This window comes from Asterias amurensis, chromosome 8 (assembly GCF_032118995.1).
Source record: "Asterias amurensis chromosome 8, ASM3211899v1".
Taxonomy (NCBI): domain Eukaryota; kingdom Metazoa; phylum Echinodermata; class Asteroidea; order Forcipulatida; family Asteriidae; genus Asterias; species Asterias amurensis.
This window is the reverse complement of record NC_092655.1, coordinates 19,802,638-19,824,828: the sequence shown is the minus strand read 5'-3', so window position 1 is coordinate 19,824,828 and position 22,191 is coordinate 19,802,638. Positions and strand designations below refer to the sequence as shown.

The following is a 22,191-nucleotide window of genomic DNA, read 5'->3' as shown; positions in this document are numbered from 1 at the left end:
CAACCATACACATGTCAATGGGAAACTACACAACCATACACAAGTCAATGGGAAACTACACAACCATACACAAGTCAATAGGAAACTACACAACCATACACATGTCAATGGGAAACTACACAACCATGCCATGTCAATGGGAAACTACACAACCATACACAAGTCAAAGGGAAACTACACAACCATACACAAGTCAATGGGAAACTACACAACCATACACAAGTCAATGGGAAACTACACAACTATACACAAGTCACTGGGAAACTACACAACCATACACATGTCAATAGGACTACACAACCATACAAAAGTCAATGGGAAACTACACAACCATACACAAGTCAATGGGCACTTCACAACCATACACAAGTCAATGGGAATTGACACAACCATACACAAGTCAATGGGAAACTACACAACCACACACAAGTCAATGGGAAACTACACAACCATACACAAGTCAATGGGAAACTACACAACCATACACATGTCAATGGGAAACTACATAACCATACACAAGTCAATGGAAAACTACACAACCATACACAAGTCAATGGGAAACTACACAACCATACACAAGTCAATGGGAAACTACACAACCACACACAAGTCAATGGGAAACTACACAACCATACACAAGTCAATGGGAAACTACACAACCATACACATGTCAATGGGAAACTACATAACCATACACAAGTCAATGGAAAACTACACAACCATACACAAGTCAATGGGAAACTACACAACCATACACAAGTCAATGGGAAACTACACAACCATACACAAGTCAATGGGAAACTACACAACCATACACATGTCAATGGGAAACTACACAACCATACACAAGTCAATGGAAAACTACACAACCATACACAAGTCAATGGGACACTTCACAACCATACACAAGTCAATGGGAATTGACACAACCATACAACGGTCAATGGGAAACTATACAACCATACACAAGTCAATGGGAAACTACACAACCATACAAAAGTCAATGGGAAACTACACAGCATACACAAGTCAATGGTAATTGACACAACCATAAACAAGTCAATGGGAAACTACACAACCACACAAAAGTCAATGGAAAACTACACAACCATACACAAGTCAATGGGAAACTACACAACCATACACATGTCAATGGGAAACTACACAACCATACACAAGCCAATGGGAAACTACACAACCATACACAAATCAATGGGAAACTACACAACCATACACAAGTCAATGGGAAACTACACAACCATACACATGTCAATGGGAAACTACACAACCATACACAAGTCAATGGGAAACTACACAACCATACACAAGTCAATGGGCACTTCACAACCTTACACAAGTCAATGGGAATTGACACAACCATACACAAGTCAATGGGAAACTACACAACCATACACAAGTCAATGGGACACTTCACAACCATACACAAGTCAATGGGAATTGACACAACCATACACCGGTCAATGGGAAACTATACAACCATACACAAATGGTTGTACCTTTCATTCATTCGTGTTTCAGACAATTCCAATCCCCGAGTTGAAACCGTCATTTAAATTTCATTTTGAGGAGGCATTAATGAAAGAAACTACAACGGCAATTATTTTCAGTTGTGCGAAACCGACGTTTATTTTAACAGGTATGCCTAGGCGCCAAGATCATATCTATAGACGCATGTGAACCTTGTGTACAATAAGTGTGACCTTGTTACATTCTTTCAGTATTCTGGCAGGCACAATACTACACTGGTCCTATGGGAAAGTTGACATTTTGTGTCATAATTTCCACATAAAACCAAGAGTTATGAAAGTAAAAGCTGGACAAGTTTTGAGATGTGCCCCTTTCATCATATCAAAAGTTGACAAGAATATAGACAGTGCAATCTCCATAACATATAAGGTTTTATGTTTTCTTCCACTGTGTTGTGTGCAAATCGTGCCTGCAGGAAGTCCAGGCTCTGTGGCTCTTTTGTAAACACGTGATGTCATAGGTCACTTCGTCTATCAGATTAAGAAGTCCATTTTTGTGTCCAAGTTTGCAATCATGTTTTTGTTTTTGGTTTGGAGGAGGGTGTGGGAGGGCGGGGACCCGTTACTACAAAGTGCACGACACACTACATTATGCCCGAATTCATGCGCTAATCTATTTGTTTGTGTTGGCCCTTTCAGGTCATGCAAATAAAAATAGAATGTATTATTTCAGAATGTATCGCAACCTGGGGGATTTGTGTTTCCAATTTGGGAGGGGGGGGGGGTGATGTGATACATTTATAGGCTTTATAGCGTTTTTGCACGGTTGATGCAGACAGTCAACCGCGTTCTCAGACTTGAAATTAAGTCTAGCTTTATTTTTGCTGTTATGTTTTCTTGTGGGGGCGCGTGAAGAGGAACATGTTGAATTATTTAACCTTTATTAATGAATTCATTGGCTCCATGGCATGTACTTTTATAGCTTGAACTTGAACTTGAAAATTTCCATTTTTAAAGACGGTGGACACGATTGATAATTACTCAAAATAATTATCAGCATAAAATCTTACTTGGTAATGAGTAATGGGGTGAGGTTGATAGTAGAGAACATTATGAGAAACAGCTCCCTCTGAAGTGACGTAGTTTTCGAAAAAGAAGTAGTATCCACGAATTTGATTTTGAGACATTAGAATTATATTTTGAGGTCTCGTAATCAAGCATCTGAAACTGAAAGCACACAACCTCGTGTGACAAGGGTGTTTTGTTTTCTTTCATTATTATCCCGCACCTTCGACGACCAATTGAACTCAAATTTTCACAGTATTCACAATTTTCACAATATAACCAAAAGTGTCCAGTGTTTAAAGTCCCTGGACACTTTTGTTTATTGTCAAAGACCAGTCTAATCATTTGGTGTATCAACAACATATGCAAACAAAATAAACCTGTGAAAATTTGAACTCAATTGGTCGTCGAAGTTGTGTGCTTTCAGATGCTTGATTTCGAGACCTCAAATTCGAAATCTGAGGTCTCGAAATCAAATTCGTGGAAAATAACTTCTTTCTCGAAAACTACGTTACTTCAAATGGAGACGTTTCTTGCAATAATCTAAACTACCAAACTCTTCCTATTACTCGTTACCAACTAAGGTTTTATGCTAATAATTATTTTGAGTAATTACCAATAGTGTCCAATGCCTTTAAGGAGACTCGAAAAGTGGGTGAGTTTTTTTTTAATTATATATATATATATATATATATATATATATATATTTGGATCGAAAGCTAAGGCCATCTACCCTATTCATTATATATATATATATATTTTTTGGGGGTGGGGGTGGTGCTGAACATGTTGCTTAAGAATTTAACCTTTTTAATTATTTCACCAGCTCCATGTATTTTTGAACAGATCAATTGCCATTTTCAAGGAGACTCGAGAGTGGGCGTTTTCTGGATGAGTTCATTAATGAGAACGGCAGATGAGGCAAAGAGTTGTTAGCATGGCAACCTTTGAGTTAGTTTTCATTTTATATGACGCACACTGCCTGTTACAATAGACTGTGCAAGTCTCGCACGTAGCGAAAACGAGAACTTAATTCGAAAAAAAGTATATTTTTGTACAAAACCAAATTGTATTGAAATTGTTATTTGTTAAAAAATTCTTAAAGATTATTATTTTTAACGTACTTTTTGTATAATTATTATTTTAATTCGTGTACATAATAATTGTTTTGTTTAAATTAACGTAAATATTAACAGCAATGTTTGAGAGATTCAAAGACAATGTTCCCCTAAAAATAAAAGGACTAAACCTCCTCGCAAAAAAATCAGAAAAGCTTCAAATTATTTAAAATTGTAAGGCAAATCGTCAATTATTTGAAATTTAACCAAGCACAAAATTCGAAGTAAACTTTGCTAAAATTACCAGATAAAAATGGCAAATTTTCAAGCATTCAAGTGAAGTTTTTCCAAAAGCTCTTAAGAAACGCAATTTTTCCTTTTGAAATTTCATGCTGCCGAAAATGACATGTCCAGGGAGGATTTCACAAAGTATTAGGACTAGTCTTATCTCCAGTTACGAGTTACTCATCCTGACTTAGCCTTAAGTTGTTAGGAGTTACTAAAAACTAAAGGCTATGGTCCCAAGTCAGGACGAGTATCGTCCGAACTTGGAGAACAAAAATTGGTCTTCCTCTTTGAGTTTGCGAAATTCACCCCCGCTGAACCTGTTGTTATCATCAGCATAAACTGGGGCTCCCATTCCTTAAGTCATGACTATCTTTGTAAAATCGATCCATGTGACCTGATTGAAATTGCAATATTTCTTTCTAAAGAGTGGTCGTCATGCAGTTGTTTCAGGGTTGGATTAAAAGTCAAAGAATTAAAGAGCCAATAAAGGATGATCTCAATATGTCAACTATTACCTTTTTATTGCCAAATAGACATCGTAGATACCGGTTAATAACCATTTTACTCTCAAAATTTGCATTTAGTAATAAATAACTCGAGTCAAAAATGTATCCGGCCGCGCGGCTTTTTCAGTCGAGAGTCAAAAACGGCTTATCTATTATAATGACCCTGGACGCCAGTGACGATTTTCCCCTATTGATTTTGAACGCAGTTCTCCAGCTTTGGCATTTCCACACAAAATAGCCGCCACTGACGTCACGATTCCTTTGTCGCGCGGGTTTGTTTGACCCCACGTTTTTCAGAAATTTTGCTTGGAGCGTTCTGGAGAAAAACCCATGTTTACCATGTTTAACGTGATGTAAGAAACTCGTTATATTTTTTATGTTTCCTGGATGGACTGCAGCTGTTAGAAAACTGTAATATCTAATATATTTGAGATATATTTAAACTGTACTGGTATTTAAACTACTGGTTCATCTGTGATGAAATAAATAAATTGAATTGAATTGAATTTAATTGAATTGAATAGAACCGACACTGCTATCAGCGTTCAACGCCCACATACGACGGTTTGTTTAAATTGCATACCACGAGACGTGTCATTTGCCTCATCGTCATTTAAACTACAGGTTTTTTTTCATGAAGTTAAGTTTAAAATCTAGTATTTTAGGTATTTTGTTTAAGCTGACTGTGGTGACAATGGGGGGGGGGGGGGTGCTGAACATGTTGCTTAAAAGTTTAACCTTTTTAATTATTTCATCAGCTCCATGTATTTTTGAACAGATAAATTGCCATTTTCACGGGGACTCGAGAGTGGGCGTTTTCTGGATGAGTTCATTAATGAGAACAGCAAAAAAAAAAAAAAAAAAAAAAAAAAAAAGCACATGGGGCGAAAAATTGTTAGCATGGCAACCTTTGCGTTTGTTAACATTGCATATGACGCACACTGCCTGTTACAATAACGTGTATTAAAATAGCATAATCATGTTTACTTGTATGCTTCTAAACCCGTATTATTAGTTAAGCCTTTTGACGATGGTTTTAAGGAGTATAATTTGTTTTTTTACCATCCATTATGAACCATGCACGGTAGCATTGTTAAAGGTACTATACATGATTTGTAAGGATAGAAAATACCATTGTTTAATTTATTGTAGTCTGAAAGCATACTGATTATGAAGTTTATAATGATTTTTTTTTCTCGTGTGGAATGTTTCCCTCTGAAACGAAGTCATATTCAATCCACTCTATCTGAAATAAATAATAAGCAAATTCCAGTTGCTACATCCCAAACTAAGGACACCATATACTAACAATTATTGCTATTTTCTCCCGATTCACGCAATTGATTAGGAAAATAATCACAGTTTGTTTTTATATGTATGGTAATAATTATTGTGCTTTTTTAATCACCAGTCACTATTTACAATACCACAAGTCCCGTGTGGTTTTGTGCAAGGCTATAGTAAATAAGCCATTCCACAAAACAGCAAAGTTTGAGAGTTTCAAGGGCAATGTGTCTGCGATCAAGAGAAATTGTCTGGCAAATCAGCCAAAATTGGAAACTAACCCTCAATTTGAACTTAACTTAACTTAGGTTAACGCCACTATAGGTAATGAGGGTATTTTTTCAGCATTAATCCCCCTCCCCCTACAAGTCAAACTTTTCCAAAAGCTCATAATAAACGCAATGTTTCATTTAGGATTTTTTTTGTTGACGAAAATGACAAGTTCAGAATAGGATTTCGCAAAGAGTTTAGACTAGTATTAGTCTTATCTCGAGTTTAGGACGAGTTCTCGCCTTAACTTATACCACTAAAGTTTGTAGCAGGTCATTGAAACCCAATGGCTATAGTGAGGAAGAGTAACTCGTCCCAACTTGGGATATTTAAGAAGATCTTTTTAATTTTCATCAGCATAAAATGGACTCCCATTCCTTAAGTCATGACTATCTTTGTGAAATCGATCCCTGTGACCTGATTGAAATTGCAATATTTCTTTCTAAAGAGTGGTCGTCATGCAGTTGTTCCAGGGATGGATTAAAAATTTAAGAATTAAAGGCAGTGGACACTATTGGTAGTTGTCAAAGACTAGCCTTCACAGTTGGTTTATCTCAACATATACATAAAATAATAAAACCTGTGAATATTTGAGCTCAATCGATCATCGAACTTGCGAGATAATAATGAAAGACAAAAACACCCTTGTCACACGAAGTTGTGTGTGTTTAGATGGTTGATTCCGAGACCTCAAGTTCTAAATCTGAGGTCTTGAAATCAAATTCGTGGAAAATTACTTCTTTCTCGAAAACTATGGCACTTCAGAGAGAGCCGTTTCTCACAATGTTTTATACCATCAACCTCTCCCCATTACTCGTAATCAAGAAATTTATTATGCTAATAATTATTTTGAGTAATTACCAATAGTGTCCACTGCCTTTAAACTGTACTGGAAGAGAACCGACACTGAGCTATTAGCGATCAACGCCCCAATACGTCGGATTGTTTAAAGGAACACAATATTGCCTTGTATCGGACGAGTTGGTCTTCAAAAAGCGTTTATTACCGTTTGTCATAAAATACATGGTTGGAAAGGTGTTTTAAATGTAGAACACAATGATCCACACAAATTTGCCTCGAAATTGCGTGGTTTTACTTTTACTTTGCGAACTAACACGGTCGGCCATTTATGGGAGTCAAAAATGTGACTCCCATAAATGGCCGACCTTGTTAGTCGACGAGGTAAAAGGAAAACCGTGCAATTTCGAGGCGTATTTGTGTGGATCATTGTATTCTACTTTTACAACATCTTTCTATCCATATGCATTTTATAACAAATGGTTCCAAACGCTTTTTGAAGACCAACTTGACCGATCCAAGGCAACGTGTTCCTTTAATTTGCTTACCGCTCAGACGTGTCCGTTGCATCATCATAATTGAACAAAATGTTTCTTCCTCATAAAATAAAGTTTAAAATCTAGTATTTTAGTTTTTTTATGCTGACTGTGGTGTAAATGTCAATGATGCTGGAAATTGTTTACTGCTCTAAAGAATAATAAACGCACACAACGCCGGGGTTTTGAAAATCGTTCGGAGCATCAAAGCGGGTGGAGTCGTTGAGCTGACAAACTTTCTGTCCTCCTTCCTCGGTGATTTTGATGTTGATGGAGCGGCATCGAGGCTCCTTGGTGCAGGCGAAGGCACAGCTGGGGATGTTGGTGATGACGAACTCGTTGATTACGTGATCGACGAGGCACGATGTAGGGTGATCAGGGTCGGTGGTGTTGGTAGCGATGGTGAACAGGTAGTGCCGTGCTCGGGTTGAAGGTGTCGGCTCACGGATAACGCAAACACCGTGGAAGAGGATATGGCATGGATAGTCAAACCACTCACCAAGATAAAGCGGTTCCTGTGATATGAGATACGCGCAGTTCCCTGAACTATTTGACGGCGAATCATTCCAGAGAAAGAACTTCACCTCGCTGGTTCCTTGGCCTTCACACTCCCATTTTCCTTCTCCTGTGTAACTGCAAGCAATCCAGAGGTACACCTCGCCCGCCCCCTTTGCTGTCTGTGCAATGAAATGGCTCTCTTGGTGCGAGTTAGGCGTGGCGAGCTGCCCGCCCATCGCCTGGCAAGCTGCCTTGGTGCCGGCCCAGGTTGCGGGATGCTCCGTGACACGGTAGCAAGCGCCGTTCCACAGCTGCCACATCGCGGGGCACAGACCGGGAGTCGATCCGTACACTGATGTGAGCATAGCCGAACTCACGATCAAAATCACCCCGAAGAACATCATATTGTAGCTCTGGTGTCCACTGAAAACTGAATCCTCACGATGACTAGAGTAAGCTAGTCGAAACGTTGAGACCATTTAAGAACTCACTCCGCTGTGAAGTTAATAGTCAATCCACTAAAAGCTGAAGTAGTAGTCCCGGCCGTTTTCCTTCCGCCCATCCAGGTAGAAGTTAAAAGCACGACAGTTCTTTTCAGAACTGAGAAGTCTCCAATGTTCCAAAAACTCCTCCACGGCAAGACAAGAAGAACAAAATCTATACCTGGCAAATACCAATGCAATGCCTCAAATCCCATATACACAGCCTACTTATTGACGGGTTGCTTCACGATTAAGAACGATGTTTAACGGACCAAAGTCAAACAGCACTATAATGTCCCTTATAGATTGGCTATCAAACCCTTCATGCAAGTAAGCCACTTGTTATACGTCTTCTTCATGACCACCACTCTAAATTGAATGATTCAAAGCATTCGCTTTCAGTTACTAAGTAACCATTAATTCATAATACTGTAAAGCCTTGTATGACTCTTACAATAGAGTTACAATGGCACACGCTATACGCAAAGCGCAGTCAATTAATAAGCAACTAGTTCAGTTTTCGTGAATCTAAAGACCTTTTAAAGCAGTGGAGCTGACGCAGAGGTTGCAGGCATGTTTCATGCTGTGTGTACAGTGTGTGATCAACAGACTATCACAAATTTGGCCTTCAGTCGTTGAATGTGTTATTTAGGAGAAAATACACACATAAGGCATGTATAGAGTGCTGTCCATTCTTTATTAGGGACGGTGTATACATTTGGAACTCACTCTTAAAGCCTGGCAAATGGAAAGAAGTAAAAACAATTTTCGTAAAGGCATTTTTGAGAATAATTTCCCCTTGAGAGAAATGTGGATATGGAGAAAGATATAAGTTCCCCCCCCCTCATCTTAATCTGAGAAAATTTCTGCCAGATACGTTTCCCAGATTGTGTATTCCAATTACTGATTATTCTTCCTGCACATGCTTGAACATAACCGCTCCTGTTTTTTTGACGTTATCTCAATTAAACGCTGCCTCCTTTTGTACTGAAGTTTCCACAGGTTAGTTTTGTCGTGTAATAGACGATGTGACCTGTGACATCAGATGTTTACAAAAGAGCCACAGAGCCTGGACTTCCTGCAGGCACGATTCGTACACAGCTCAGTGGAAGAAAACAGAAAATCTTATATTTTATGGAGATTGCACTGTCTAATTCCTATCAACTTTTGATATGATGAAAGGGGCACATCTCAAAAACTTGTCCAGCTTTTACGTTCATAACTCTTGGATTGATGTGGAAATTATGACACAAAGTATCAACTTTCCAATATGACCAGTGCAGTATCTTGCCTGCCAGAATACCCAAAGAATGTACACGGTCACACTTATTGTAAACTAAGTCCACGTGGTCTATATATACCTTCATATATTGCTACAGGATGAAACAATCGAACGGGTCCAACAGCCAAATGTATACTTTCCCTGATGGATGTTTTTTATTATGAATCGATCAATCGAGAAATACATTGTTATTATACAAATATTGACTGCTTCGAGTGCTATGGTTAAAACTATGACTCCCGAGGTGATCCCCGGAGCGTTTTATTTTCCCGAGGCGAAGCCGAGGGAAAATAGAACGCTCCGGGGATCACCGAGGGATTCATAGTTTTTAACAATTGCACAAGTAAAAGCAGTCAATATTTGTTTTATAACACCCCAAACATTTCTAAATACTGTACTGTTATTATTAAGTTACAGACCTGAATGCTACAATCCACGGACGACGCGAATACAGATTGCAAACACTTTTACTTACTGTGTTGCATGTAGTGTCGTGCAATCCGAAGTGGTTACAGACTATTAATTTATCATCCCAGTATACGCAACGGACGTCTTGGTACTGCACGCCATGTGCTAGTCTGTTGGACTAGCGCATGGCAAACCGACGCTCTATCACACGGCCGTCGTCTGGCAAAACTAAGACATGTCATGTGACGCGCTCTAAACCAATGAGCAGGCAGAATACTTGCAAGGGGTGTTATAAACAAGAATCTTAACCGATGCTAGTGTTTTCCACAACTACGGATTTTTCTAGCAACAGAGAAATTAAATTGATCGACGCGCCATCTTTGTGTTATCTTTGTGTCATTTGAGGTGTTTGGACAGTGATGTCTACAAAACCATAGCAACAGCTTAAAGGCACTGGACAATATTGGTAATTACTCAAACCAAATGTTAGCATAAAAACTTACTTTTTGTTGAGATGGTTTGTTTTAGGGCCATGCCAAACCAGGCAATTTACAGACAACCAGTTTACAGGCAATCTCCAAGAAGGGAATTCATTCACATTTGAATATCCACATACATTGCTTGGGAATATTAAAGACATCGATTGAAAAATAACCCGTGTGCTACCAAAGTGGTCATATAGCATGCACTGCAGTTGGTTGCCTCCAAGTTGCCTGTAAAAGTGTTTTTCTTCTGGATATTGCTCCTTGTTATAATCAGTGTTGTGGATTGAATCTATTTCAAACAGCTCTGTTTATCTCTTTAAAAAAAGAAATTGGGGCGCTATGAGGCACACTCGGATGTGATTTTGAGAACATCGTGTGCATTCTAGCAACCCGTAACAAACATAAGTCCTTTGATCGAGGCACTTCTCTTCTTTTGTTTGATCTCTGAACCGAAGGTGAACAATGAATATAATTAAATTGGAAATTTATTGACTTCAAGACGCTTGATGGTATCCTCATCAAGATCTCTGAGTTATTGCTCGCCTTTTGTCTGAAGTCAGGGCATCGTGAATGATGTGACCGAAACCATGGTTTGTTGTCTGCCACCACGCCGACACAAATTTGAGCTTGTAGCTTTGAGGCGCACTCCGGTGTGACAAAATACAATAACAACGTGTGTATTATTAAACATTTGTTTTAAAGGCGGTGGACACTATTGGTAATTACTCAAAATAATTATTAGCATAAAACCTTTCTTGGTGACGAGTTATGGGGAGAGGTTAATAGTATAATACATTGTGAGAAACGGCTCGCTCTGAAGTGCCATAGTTTTTTGAGAAAGAAGTAATTTTCAACGAATTTGATTTCGAGACCTCAGATTTAGAACTTGAGGTCTCGAAATCAACCATCTGAACGCACACAATTTCGTGTGACAAGGGTGTTTTTTTTTCTTTTATTTTTTTCTCGCAACTTCGACGACCGATTGAGCTCAAATTTACACAGGTTTGTTATGTTATGCATATGTTGAGATTCACCAACTGTGAAGGCTAGTCTTTGACAATTACCAATAGTGTGCAGTGTCTTTAACTAATGTTGACACTGTATAGACCTATTTTGACAATGTTGACGTTGTAATAAGTAATGTGTGTTGTGTAACCAAACTGATTGAGTGGAATTAAACTGAACAGAACTGATGTTTCCCACGCACGGTGCTTTTAAGGGATGTGCATTAAAGGCAGTGGACACTATTGGTAATTACTCAAAATAATTATCAGCATAAAACCTCACTTAGTAACGAGTAATGGGGAGAGGTTGATAGTATAAAACATTGTGAGAAACGGCTCCCTCTGAAGTGACGTAGTTTTCGAGAGAGAAGTAATTGTCCACGAATTTGATTTCGAGACCTCAAGTTTAGAACTTGAGGTCTCGAAATCAACCATCTAAACGCACACAACTTCGTGTGACAAGGGTGTATTTTCTTTCATTATTATCTCGCAACTCCGACGACCAATTGAGCTCAAATTTTCACAGTTTTGTTATTTCATGCATATGTTGAGATACACCAAGTGAGAAGACTGGTCTTTGACAATTACCAAACGTGTCCACTGGCTTTAACAATGGTAAAGATTGAGAATGCAAATGTGTACAGATTTGCGCAACTTTATGCTTGAATACTTTTCCCTGATAAAGGTTTGTTCTGAAAAGCTCCACTGCAAAAGCTAGGAATCGCATAGTTATAAAAACAGATTCAAAATTCACACCGCAATGTTAAAGTACCTCTAATTTTTGCAAGACTATTGCATTGGTAATAATTTCAACGCCCTGAAAACATGTTAATTTTGATCCCTTGTTCGAGTGACAACACTCATGGTTTATAGTTGAGAAATGAGTGGTCCAAAATAATGTTTTGTTTAAAAACAGTGAAACATTATGATGGGGTCGACTCAGTTTGGTATATAGGTTTTCTCGGCCAATTTCGGAAAAAGAGTAGCCAATTTAACCATCAAGCTATTCTATTTCGCGCGAAATCGAATGCCACTGAAAAGAGTCATTCGATTTCGTTTTATGATTAGTCAAATGTAATGTTGCGTCAGTCGATTTAACAAAATAAATATTCATTTTAACAATTCATCAAGGCAGCAGTCAAATTTGCAGTCGCTTCTTGATGCGTGTGTGTCTCGAATAAGAATGACGATACGCTAAATTGAACAGAGTGCCAAATGAATTTCACTCGACTCAAAACGAAATTGCATGGCCGAATTCTGAACTTAAAACGCAGTAACAACTGGAAAGGCAAAACAGCTTTAATTTGAACGCATGAAAATGAAATTGGCTGCTCATTTGCCGAATTTGACCGAGAAAACCTATTAAAGTATAAAAATGGAGGAACAAAGTCATGGCTGCACAAATAAAATTGGACTCAGAAAAATCGGTGTTGACAGAAGAAACTTTAATTTTCATATCAAGGAGTGGCTAGTGTGACAATGAATTTTCGGCAATACATTATTGAAAGTGCATTCATTTTTCTCTTTTCTCATCAAATTGTCATTTATGTTTGGAAGATTGACTGCCTTTTTCCAGCCAACTAAAAATGTCTCTTTTCTGTTCGTCGCCTATAACTCTGGGTGACTGAATCCTCACACTCTCGCGATTTCTCGTTTTCCTGTAACTGTCTCGCGTAGGTGGGACACCGTCCATGTCCTCTGTGACGTCAGCATATTTGTTGAAACTGTCCAATAGCTCTTTAATTCTCGGACCAATCGTCATTGTTTTTCTACGTAGGCGCCGTATGGGTAACGATGAACTTGGGAGGCGAACCACGTCCATACTTGGTGGGTCTGTGAGTTGGTTTAACCCCCTGGGACTTCGCATTACAAACTCAGTAGGGACATCGTCCTCCCTCGGGCTTAGAAAGGAGCTGTTCCTCGCCCGTGTTTCTGAGATCTCTTGGCAGAGTCTCGGGGTATCCCTCGGTGATGTCTCCCCAGGCCGGTGATTGAAGAGAGTGGCGTCTTTCTTCGGCAGTTCCCGGTCGAAAACTGCGGAGAGTCTCGGCTTGAAGACATTCTCCACCGATATTCTGTCCTCGTCTTTGGGTAACATGTAGCTGATGCCTCTCTCTACGAGCATGTGTCGGCCCAGCGCGTTCCGGAGCTGTTCAAGCCGGTGCGATCGCTCCGTTCCACCGGCAGTCAATAAAGGCTGTCTCGCTTCTCCTCTGTCTTCGGGGAAGTCGGCAAATGTGACCTTTTTCGAGTTGTTGCTTCCAGGGGGCGATATTAGACCTAGAGAGGGATCGTCTTTATACAGTTCGCTCAGTTTTGGCGCGAATGATTTGGAGATGTGATCTGGAAAAGTTGTACCACTCATATTGAAAGAGTTCCGAATCGAAGACTAATTTCTTTGTCTACAAGAAGCCTTAATAGATTTCCTCTGTATCGCTGTATACAAATTGGAAGGGGCTCCAGAGTGTCATCTGCAGCAACCTCTCCAGAAAACTTTCTAGCAAATTCCATGTAACGAACACGAAGTAGGTTCTTGAAGGCTGTTGTTAAAACGAACGTTTTCTCTCTTTCAAAACGGTGTTTTAAGTCAATCTAAACTCCAAAAAAGTCCGTCTATTTGAGTCCGTCTCTTGGAAAATTCCACAACAGTAAAAATTACAACTCTGTGAGATTGTTACAACACACCAACCTTAGCTCTCTCCTTCAACACGGTGTGTTAAATTGATCTAATATCCAAAAAGCTCCGTCTATCTGAGGACCGATTGATCTCTTGATCCCGGGTGATATGTCACGCTGCCAGTCGCTCCAAATTACGGCTCCAGTCCTTCAAAATAAAGCGGTCAAGAAATATAAAAAAACTACCCCGACTCAGGTCCGTTGTTTACTCTCATATATCACTAGTTCATAATGGCACGGTGGAGACATTTATGGAGGCCGCCATATTGGATGGACCGAATGTGTGCTTAGGTGTTCGTCTATCGTGGTCCTCTGATGTTATGACTTATTTATTTTAGATAAATATCAGACATAAGAGACCTGAATTATTGATTGTCTTTCTCCTCTGGCCATATACCAGTCATGCCCAGAACCATTTTGTTGGGATTATATTGATGTCGCTAGGCAGCTGCTAAGGAGAGGCACTCCAGAAATCAATAATGTGGGGTTCTATGGAGGTTGAGTTTACCGTCTAAAACTCATGTTCTGGGGTTCGAACTGCATCTGCTAGAATTGCAAAGGTTGTGGGTTCGAATCCCACCCGAAAAATATGCATGTGATTGTTTTTCACAGAGTTCTGGGAAAGTACTCAGTACACAGTGCTAACACACATCGATCGGTGCATGGGTAAAACTAAAAAGGAACAACTATCCCCTATGCAAATTTTCATTAATGTTGTTGTTCTAAAAGCAATTTTGAACTTTTATTTTGGAAACAAGATTCATAATGACTGCCATGGAGTATAGTTACTTCGTGTGCAATTGTTATTGCTTCTTTGGCTTCTGGCTTATGTTTTTAACGGCAATGTTTAAGTGTGATAGAATTATCAATCAAGAGCTAGACTTGGTGTGAGTGACGGCAAAACGACTTGATTTCAAGTCTAATCAGTAGCAAAAGCCACAAACCAGTTCCAATGGTTTGTTTTTGGACACAAGAGGGCGTCATAACTGTCCTTGCTTCCGAAGTGTCGAGGCCCCATTTTAAATGTGTTCTCGGTGTCTCAGGGATTTCTGTTCGCAGGAGATTTGATCCCCATACGGGAAATTCACGTGGTATTGAGGAGGATGATTCAAAAGAGGGCGCTATCAAAAACAGTTTGTACACAGTTTGCCAATGGGTGCGTTCTAGGATTTGCTTGGATGAGTATCCTTCTGGTAAAATGTTGACTACATTTGGTGATAGGGCTTTTTCTGTGGCAGCCCCTAAGCTTTGGAATGCGCTACCGTTTCACATACGTAGCGAACAGAAACTCATTTCTTTTAAATGTAATATAAAAACCCACCTTTTTAAAACCGCTTTTTTGTGTGTCTTCTTCTATGGTCACCTTGCCAGTTAGTTTATAATTTTAGCATAGATAGGGTTAGAGGCGTCTGTCTCCTGAAAAGGTCAAAACATTACCGATGCCATGCAGCAGGGATATGCCTATGAAATAAGTAACTATTAGTTCTCTGTTGGCGGGACAAACGTATCACCATACTTTTGTTTGGGCACTGGCTTGGTGTACAGTCTTTTTTCTCTGTCTTTTTCTTCCACTCTGTACTTTTTAACACGTGTTCTGAGCCTTTGATCATTTTGTATGTATTAAGGGGCGCAATATAAATTTTAAATACACTTAACTATTAACAACAAAAACACTGTACCCACAAGTAGTTTGTGCACATTAAGAACAACAAGATCACGAATAACAAACAACGTTCGCTTTTGAAATCATTATTAATCAGCAAATAATGAAACTTGTCTTCTGGTGTTATTTGACAAAAAATCCCAACATCATTGAAACAATTACCAATAGACCTTTGTCATGATGCCTCCATCTTGGTCGTGTTCCTGAAACCAAATAACAATAATGAATGCTAATAATCATTTTGAAAATAGGAGCCAGACTATTTTGTTCTTCCAGCCTCGGTTTGGTTACATTGATATCATTGGGAGATATTCAAGATGGCTGCACCATGATAAAGGGTAATAAGATCCTTTCAACAATGGGACCCCTAATTGATGTATACCGACGCATAAACAAACTATAAAATACTTGTCGCTAGACGTGTAATTGAACTGTTATAAATAAATAGTACAAGTTGTTTCCAAGACAATCAGATTAACATTATATTCAAGTCTGTACTTTAGCAAAAAGAGCTTCAAACAAATTCACGTAATTTTATTATGTACATTAGTCATTAGTCTAATAAAAAAGAAAATAAAAAAATCAAAACAATTTTTGGGGTGGTTAAGTTGGCCTAATGCCCGTGTAAATTCGTCAGATCCCAGTGCCTTAGGATCAGGCGATGGAACAACTTAGAAGATTCACTTAATATTTAATTGTCATCCTCTTTTTCTGTCTTTGTGAAAACATAAGAGCTCATAGTTCTTTGACTCGTATTCATAAACTATAGGGTTGTACGTGTATTTTTTGTCTTTGCATAGGTTAAGAAAAGCATCTCACTTAACCTTACACCTAAATGTTGTCATTAGTTGTTGCTCATTATTAATTGTTTGTGATATCATACCTCATACTATATTACTTTTGTAATTTAGACATAATTTGGTGTTACTGTTTTGAATGACAGCATTGAAATAATGTTACTGAATTGAATCGACTAGAACCGAGCGAAGTCCCCTAAAAGTTAACATGGACCGAAGTGTCAAAAGAGGGCGCTATCAGAAGAAAACCAAGCAGTCCAAGCGCACGGCTCATGATAAAGCAATAATTGATACACCAGTTGCCAAATCATCGCATGGATCTCTCTGCATCCTTTCCACGTCCTCCAACCATCGACTGATCCGCCCAACCATTTCATTGGCAGTCTCTTCCTCCACGTAACTCCGTTGACTAGGCTCCTCTGAATCACCGGGGAGCATCGGGTTCTCAGCGGGTCGTTGTCCAACGGTGCGCGGGGAAACGCAGCGCTGGTCCCCATCTCGTGGCTGACTCCGACCCGCTTCTGCCTGGGTGATGTCCGGCATGAAACAGTGCCTCTTATTAGGACGTCTAAGGACAGTGTTATTTAAGAATAATCTTTCGGCTGCGACATCACCGTCTTCTAAACAGTCGACAGTGTCGATCAATCGACTGTCTCGCCGATCGGAACTTGCTGCTGTGCGGGTGCAGAATGCATTGACTTTGGCCGACACCACTCGGAACTCTTTGACCGCGCGGTTGCGCAAATCTACCCGTCTGTTCTCCCGCAGTTCGTCCTGATCCTCGGAACCCTGGAAGCTTTTCCCCAATCCGCTGCCGGAGTTCTGACTTCCGTGTCTCAACCTCAACTCGTGCAAGGCTGATCCACCATCACTGCCCAAGGACAGTCCCGGAACAGACATGGATCTTTTCAAAGTCCGGACCTTTGAAGCAGGTTTTGTTGACCTTTCAGAAGCAGAAGGTGGCGAGGGTTTTGTTGAACGCCCCATCATGGAACCGGTAGATATTCGCCTCTGTTTAGGAGTATTTTGTTCTTTCGTATCGCCAATCTGAGGCAAGCGAAACGTCGACATTATTTCAGTGAATACACTGGAGTGATTTTTTTCAGGAGCAGATTCTTCTATTCATGGGGCTTGCCCAGAACCATAGCCATTGTCCTCGTGACGAAACAGTGACGTAGCAGTGACGTAGCAATGACATTGCTTGCATACATTATTCAGGCCACGTGCAAGATCAGACCAATCAACAGCTACGAACAATCAACTGTCTTCTTGTGTGACCTTTCCTCCATTCAGCTTCTTAGAGTGTGTCTTCATTGGGGGAAATTTGACAACTGTTGAAAAACAAAAACAAGATGTAAAGATTAAGCTTTAAAATATGTATTTAGGGTAATGAAATGTCTTAGCTTTGTGATGAAATCATTACGAATGTGATTCAAAAGGCCCATCTTGGCAGTTCGTGTAAATATGACGTCAAAGTCTGGTCAGACGTACAGATTCCCAACTAGCCTGAACGTCTGACGTCACACTTCGAGGCGTGTGATCTGCTGTTGAGCCCACGTATATATTATAAATAAACACCTTCGGCCTCGCATAATTTCACATGGGTTTCATCATGGCTCTGTAGATTCGCAGTTTAATCCGACAAACATGGTGTATAAATTAACCAATACCAGTCCATATCACTGTGGATAAAGACAGGGGACCAGTCTAATTCCCATATCGAAGTATTTTCGACCGTGTGAGGGCGTGTGTGGACCGAATTCCTTGAATCAATACAAGTAAAACACACTTCTTTTTTAACTGTTGATAGTATTTTTTCTATTTGGACATTGGTGTCAAGCAAACAACGTTCATGACAGGCAGTCAAAACGAGATACAGAACTGTAATATTGTTACGCAGAACTCGCCGTTGAAAGAGCCCTCAAGCAGCCATCAATCCGTCGAAAGACATTCACCAAAATGATAAAAGTAGCGTTTACGTTACTGGTGTTTTGTAGGAAATTTATTTAATAAGTTTATATTTTACCAGCCCGATGAACCTTTTTTTATGATAAAAGTAACAGTATTCAGACTTCTTGGTTGTTGTCGTGCAAGTTGAAAAATTATTCCTTGAATACTATAAACGCAAAGGTTGTGTGGAATTTTTTTGCCGGAAGGTATATAGGCTTTGTGAGGATTCAAGAAATTTTTGCAATTTTCTGGAGGCTTCTTGTTATGAAGTTCATACAAGAGCATTTTCTTCTGTGAAATACTTCCCTCTACTAAATGAAGTCAAATTTGAGAAACTGTATCTCAAAACCTTTTAAACAAATGCATTTCAGTTGTTACAGCCAACAATGACATTAGGTTTGCTGACAAATTGTGCATCGTTCATGCCTATTCTTTTTCCTGATTCACAAAACGGATTTAGCTCAAGTTTGTCATTTCATGGACTACAATAATGGTTGTGCACACAATACATGACCTCTATCTTCGACTATTGTTTCAGCTTTACCAATTCTGGGGAATAAAGTTTAGTTTCCATCGTTGTTATAACACTGTGGATGACGCTCATGAAGTGCGTCTTGTTGAAGCTTAAAATTTGCCTTTATTGAATATAACGGGGCACAGTTAGTTTATTGATCATGCACCAAACTTCCCGATCGATTGAGCGGCACAAATTCTTTTCATTCAATTGTGATGATCAGATGGCCATGTCATTATGAAAGGGGTCTACGTAGGTCCTCCTAGAGGTGGTAATGGGGTAACTTAATTCTTATACTCTCCACAGGGGGGAACATTTTGAGTATGTTATTAAATTTCTCCAATTGTAGGCCTACATGCAATAGGTGCATCGAAATTATACTTTCTATAAAGGCAACTTGCTTTTCTTTCTTTTTTTTCTTTTTTCCCTCTGTGGAAAGCATTTTTAATGGATTAAGATTACAAGGTTATCAACAGGTGTTTTAATTGATTCGGACGCGACCTTGCTATAAATAATTAATTTCAGAGTCAGAGGTCACACGTTATGTTTTCTTAAGGTGTTCACATTTCTTCAAAGATTATATTATTTTAAATCAAACATTGATTTCGGAAAGAAATAATAGTTCTTCGTTTGACGTGTTTTTTTTCGTTCCGGTACGCGCCAGACTTGCATAGTCTATTGCTGTTCGTGTTGACGTCACGCGGAACATGTCGTACCTTTTTGTGACCAAAACTTAGTGCAAACTATACGAGATTTGTTTTTTCTTTTTCCAAAGGTTTTATGAACAACGATGCTCATTTCAGTTGCAGCAATTGAAACAACAATAATCGTGTGTGTTTTCTAAATAATATTTATATATTTGACGGTGGGCCCTCCTTCAAAAGGAATAGGGCGTTAAAAAGTTGAAATGAGCTATCAGAGTTGTATCATGTTTGGCAAATGTTAAACTTTGGCTGTTATAAATCGGGGAAAAACTAGTTATAATGTTAAATAGCTAGGGAAGCTAGCTTTGTTTGCTAGGGAAATGTAAAATACCAGCTCAACCAAAGGAGCCTAAAAAAAGTTCAAAGTTTGGGCACTTAGGCCCTGCCCGAAAGAACATTCTTCCTTGTCAACCAAACGGCTTTGTACAATTCAGAAAAGAAAAAAAATACAAACTTTCAATGTCTCTTTTCAGATCAAATTTTGGGTTATAGTCCTTTTTCATTCTTTTCTCAGCAAGATACTAATCACTTACGTATATGTAACATTGTATTTTGGATGGTAGGCCTGAACTCTGAAGCATAAATTTGTGCTTTGAGCAGCTTTTTAAAGTTGTACCACAGGCCTTTGATAAGTACCGGGTTGTGAGTTTAGGGCGAAGAACACCATCAAAGTCACGTAATTTCTGTAGGAGGGTAAGGGTGTGTTGAAGTTTTCAGGCTTCCTCAAATATTGACCCGCGAAAAACCTCTCTATTGATTTAGTCCCTCGCTAACAATTAATTGTGACAGGGGTCGATTGGTCTATTAATGGGCAGCGACTCTCTCAAGAATGTGCTATTGATTTTTCCATTATTGTCCTTCTTTTGTTTGTACCCTTTGTCAGGGGGAAATTTCACAGTGTATGCCGAACACTTTATGGAGAGCTGTAAAAACACAAACATTCGTCTTGAGAAGTGAAAGTTGTGAGGGAGGATGTGGCATGTACTTTTTGTACAAGAGGCAAAGTTCAGATAGTTGAAATGCAAGACTTATGTGAAGACCTATTTATTTCATATCCAATTACACTGTTTTGTGTCAAGCTTGAAGACAACTTCGGTACAGAAAAAAAGGAAACAAGTTCACAGATTTACAAATAATTTTACAGGGTTTCCAAAAGGTAATGGTGAAAGACTTCTCTTAAAATATTATTCCATGAATTGCTTTACTTTTTGAGAAAACATTAAAACAACATCAATTCTCGATATCGAGAATTACGTATTTATTCAAAACACATGTCATGACACGGCGAAACGTGGGTTTTTCCGTTATTTTCTCCCGACTCCGATGACCGATTGGGCCTAAATTTTCACAGGTTTGTTATTTTATATAGAAGTTGTGGTACAAAAAGTGTGGGCCTTGGACAACACTGTTAACCGAAAGGGTCCAATGGCTCTAAAGGCAGGTTACTACTTGCACTTGTCATACAAGTCTTCTCACTTGGTGTATCCCATCAATATCCATTAAAATAACAAACCTGTGGACATTTGGGCTCAACTGGTCATCGAAGTAACAAGCAAGTCTTTTTAAAACTACACTTCTTCATGGGGAGTCGTTTCTCATGTTATATAATGCTTGGCACTCGACTTGCCAAAGAGTTGTTAATAATTAACGTACATAGAAAAGTACTCTGCCTTTAAAGACACTTGACACTATTGGTAATTGTCGAAGATCAGTCTTCCCATCCACTTGGTGTTTCTCAACTTATGCATAAAATAACAAACCTGTGAAAAATTGAGCTCGATTGGTCGCCAGGGTTGCGATATAACTATGCAAGAAAAAAACACCCTTTTCACACGAAGCTGTGTGCTTTCAGATGCTTGATTTCGAGAACTCTGAGGTCTCGAAATCAAATTCGTAGAAAATTTATACTTCTGTCTCGAAAACTACATCACTTCAGAGAGAGAGAGAGCCGTTTCTCGGAATGTTTTATGAGCTCAACCTCTCCCCATTACTCGTTACCAAGTAAGGTTTTATGCCAAAAAAAAAAAAAAATGAGTTATTACCAACAGTGTCCAGTGCCTTTAACTTACAGAGTAACTACAAGAAATGTGCTCTGCCTTTAAATATCCACGGTATTAGTTTTAGGACCAGTTCGTACACATCTGATTTTAGTGTGGATTGTCAATTATTTGTTTTACTTGAGAAATAAATTTAGATATTTGGACAGAAGTGTTATTGTCGCCCGAAACAAGTATTTTGTTTCGCAAAGTTTAAAGCAGACTTTTATGGGATACAGCCATTCAGTTTACCTATAGCCTATTATACATACTTGGTAATTTAGAGGACGTTTAGTTTTTGAAACGACAAAACATTTATTCTAATCCATCTGATTAGAAATTTGGCAGAAACTTTCATTAATTAAAACTGTTTTGAAGAAATGCAGATGTTCAGTTATGT

At 39.0% G+C, this 22,191-nt stretch overlaps 3 protein-coding genes across 3 annotated transcripts in view; 1 reads left to right on the top strand and 2 right to left on the bottom strand.

Moving 5' to 3' along the window:
• LOC139940377 (uncharacterized) overlaps nt 1-16,946 on the top strand; it is a 51,662-nt gene extending 34,716 nt beyond the window's left edge. Inside the window, exon 15 of the mRNA XM_071936596.1 lies at nt 16,912-16,946. Within this exon, the coding sequence (XP_071792697.1) occupies nt 16,912-16,946 (35 nt within the window). The remainder of the gene's footprint in view (nt 1-16,911) is intronic.
• Nucleotides 12,931-14,429, bottom strand: LOC139940991 (uncharacterized). Its single transcript, XM_071937396.1, has one exon. It carries the CDS (start codon nt 13,814-13,816, stop codon nt 12,992-12,994), a length of 825 nt encoding a protein of 274 aa, XP_071793497.1. The 5' UTR covers nt 13,817-14,429; the 3' UTR covers nt 12,931-12,991.
• LOC139940379 (uncharacterized) lies at nt 15,912-17,913 on the bottom strand. The gene has a single exon (XM_071936600.1). It carries the CDS (start codon nt 17,656-17,658, stop codon nt 16,858-16,860), a length of 801 nt encoding a protein of 266 aa, XP_071792701.1. The 5' UTR covers nt 17,659-17,913; the 3' UTR covers nt 15,912-16,857.
• Nucleotides 17,914-22,191: the final 4,278 nt, after the last annotated feature.

Bases quoted from the DNA above. Each gene is read 5' to 3' on its own strand.
- LOC139940991 (XM_071937396.1), bottom strand. From the start codon at position 13,816: ATGAGTGGTACAACTTTTCCAGATCACATCTCCAAATCATTCGCGCCA.
- LOC139940379 (XM_071936600.1), bottom strand. From the start codon at position 17,658: ATGTCGACGTTTCGCTTGCCTCAGATTGGCGATACGAAAGAACAAAAT.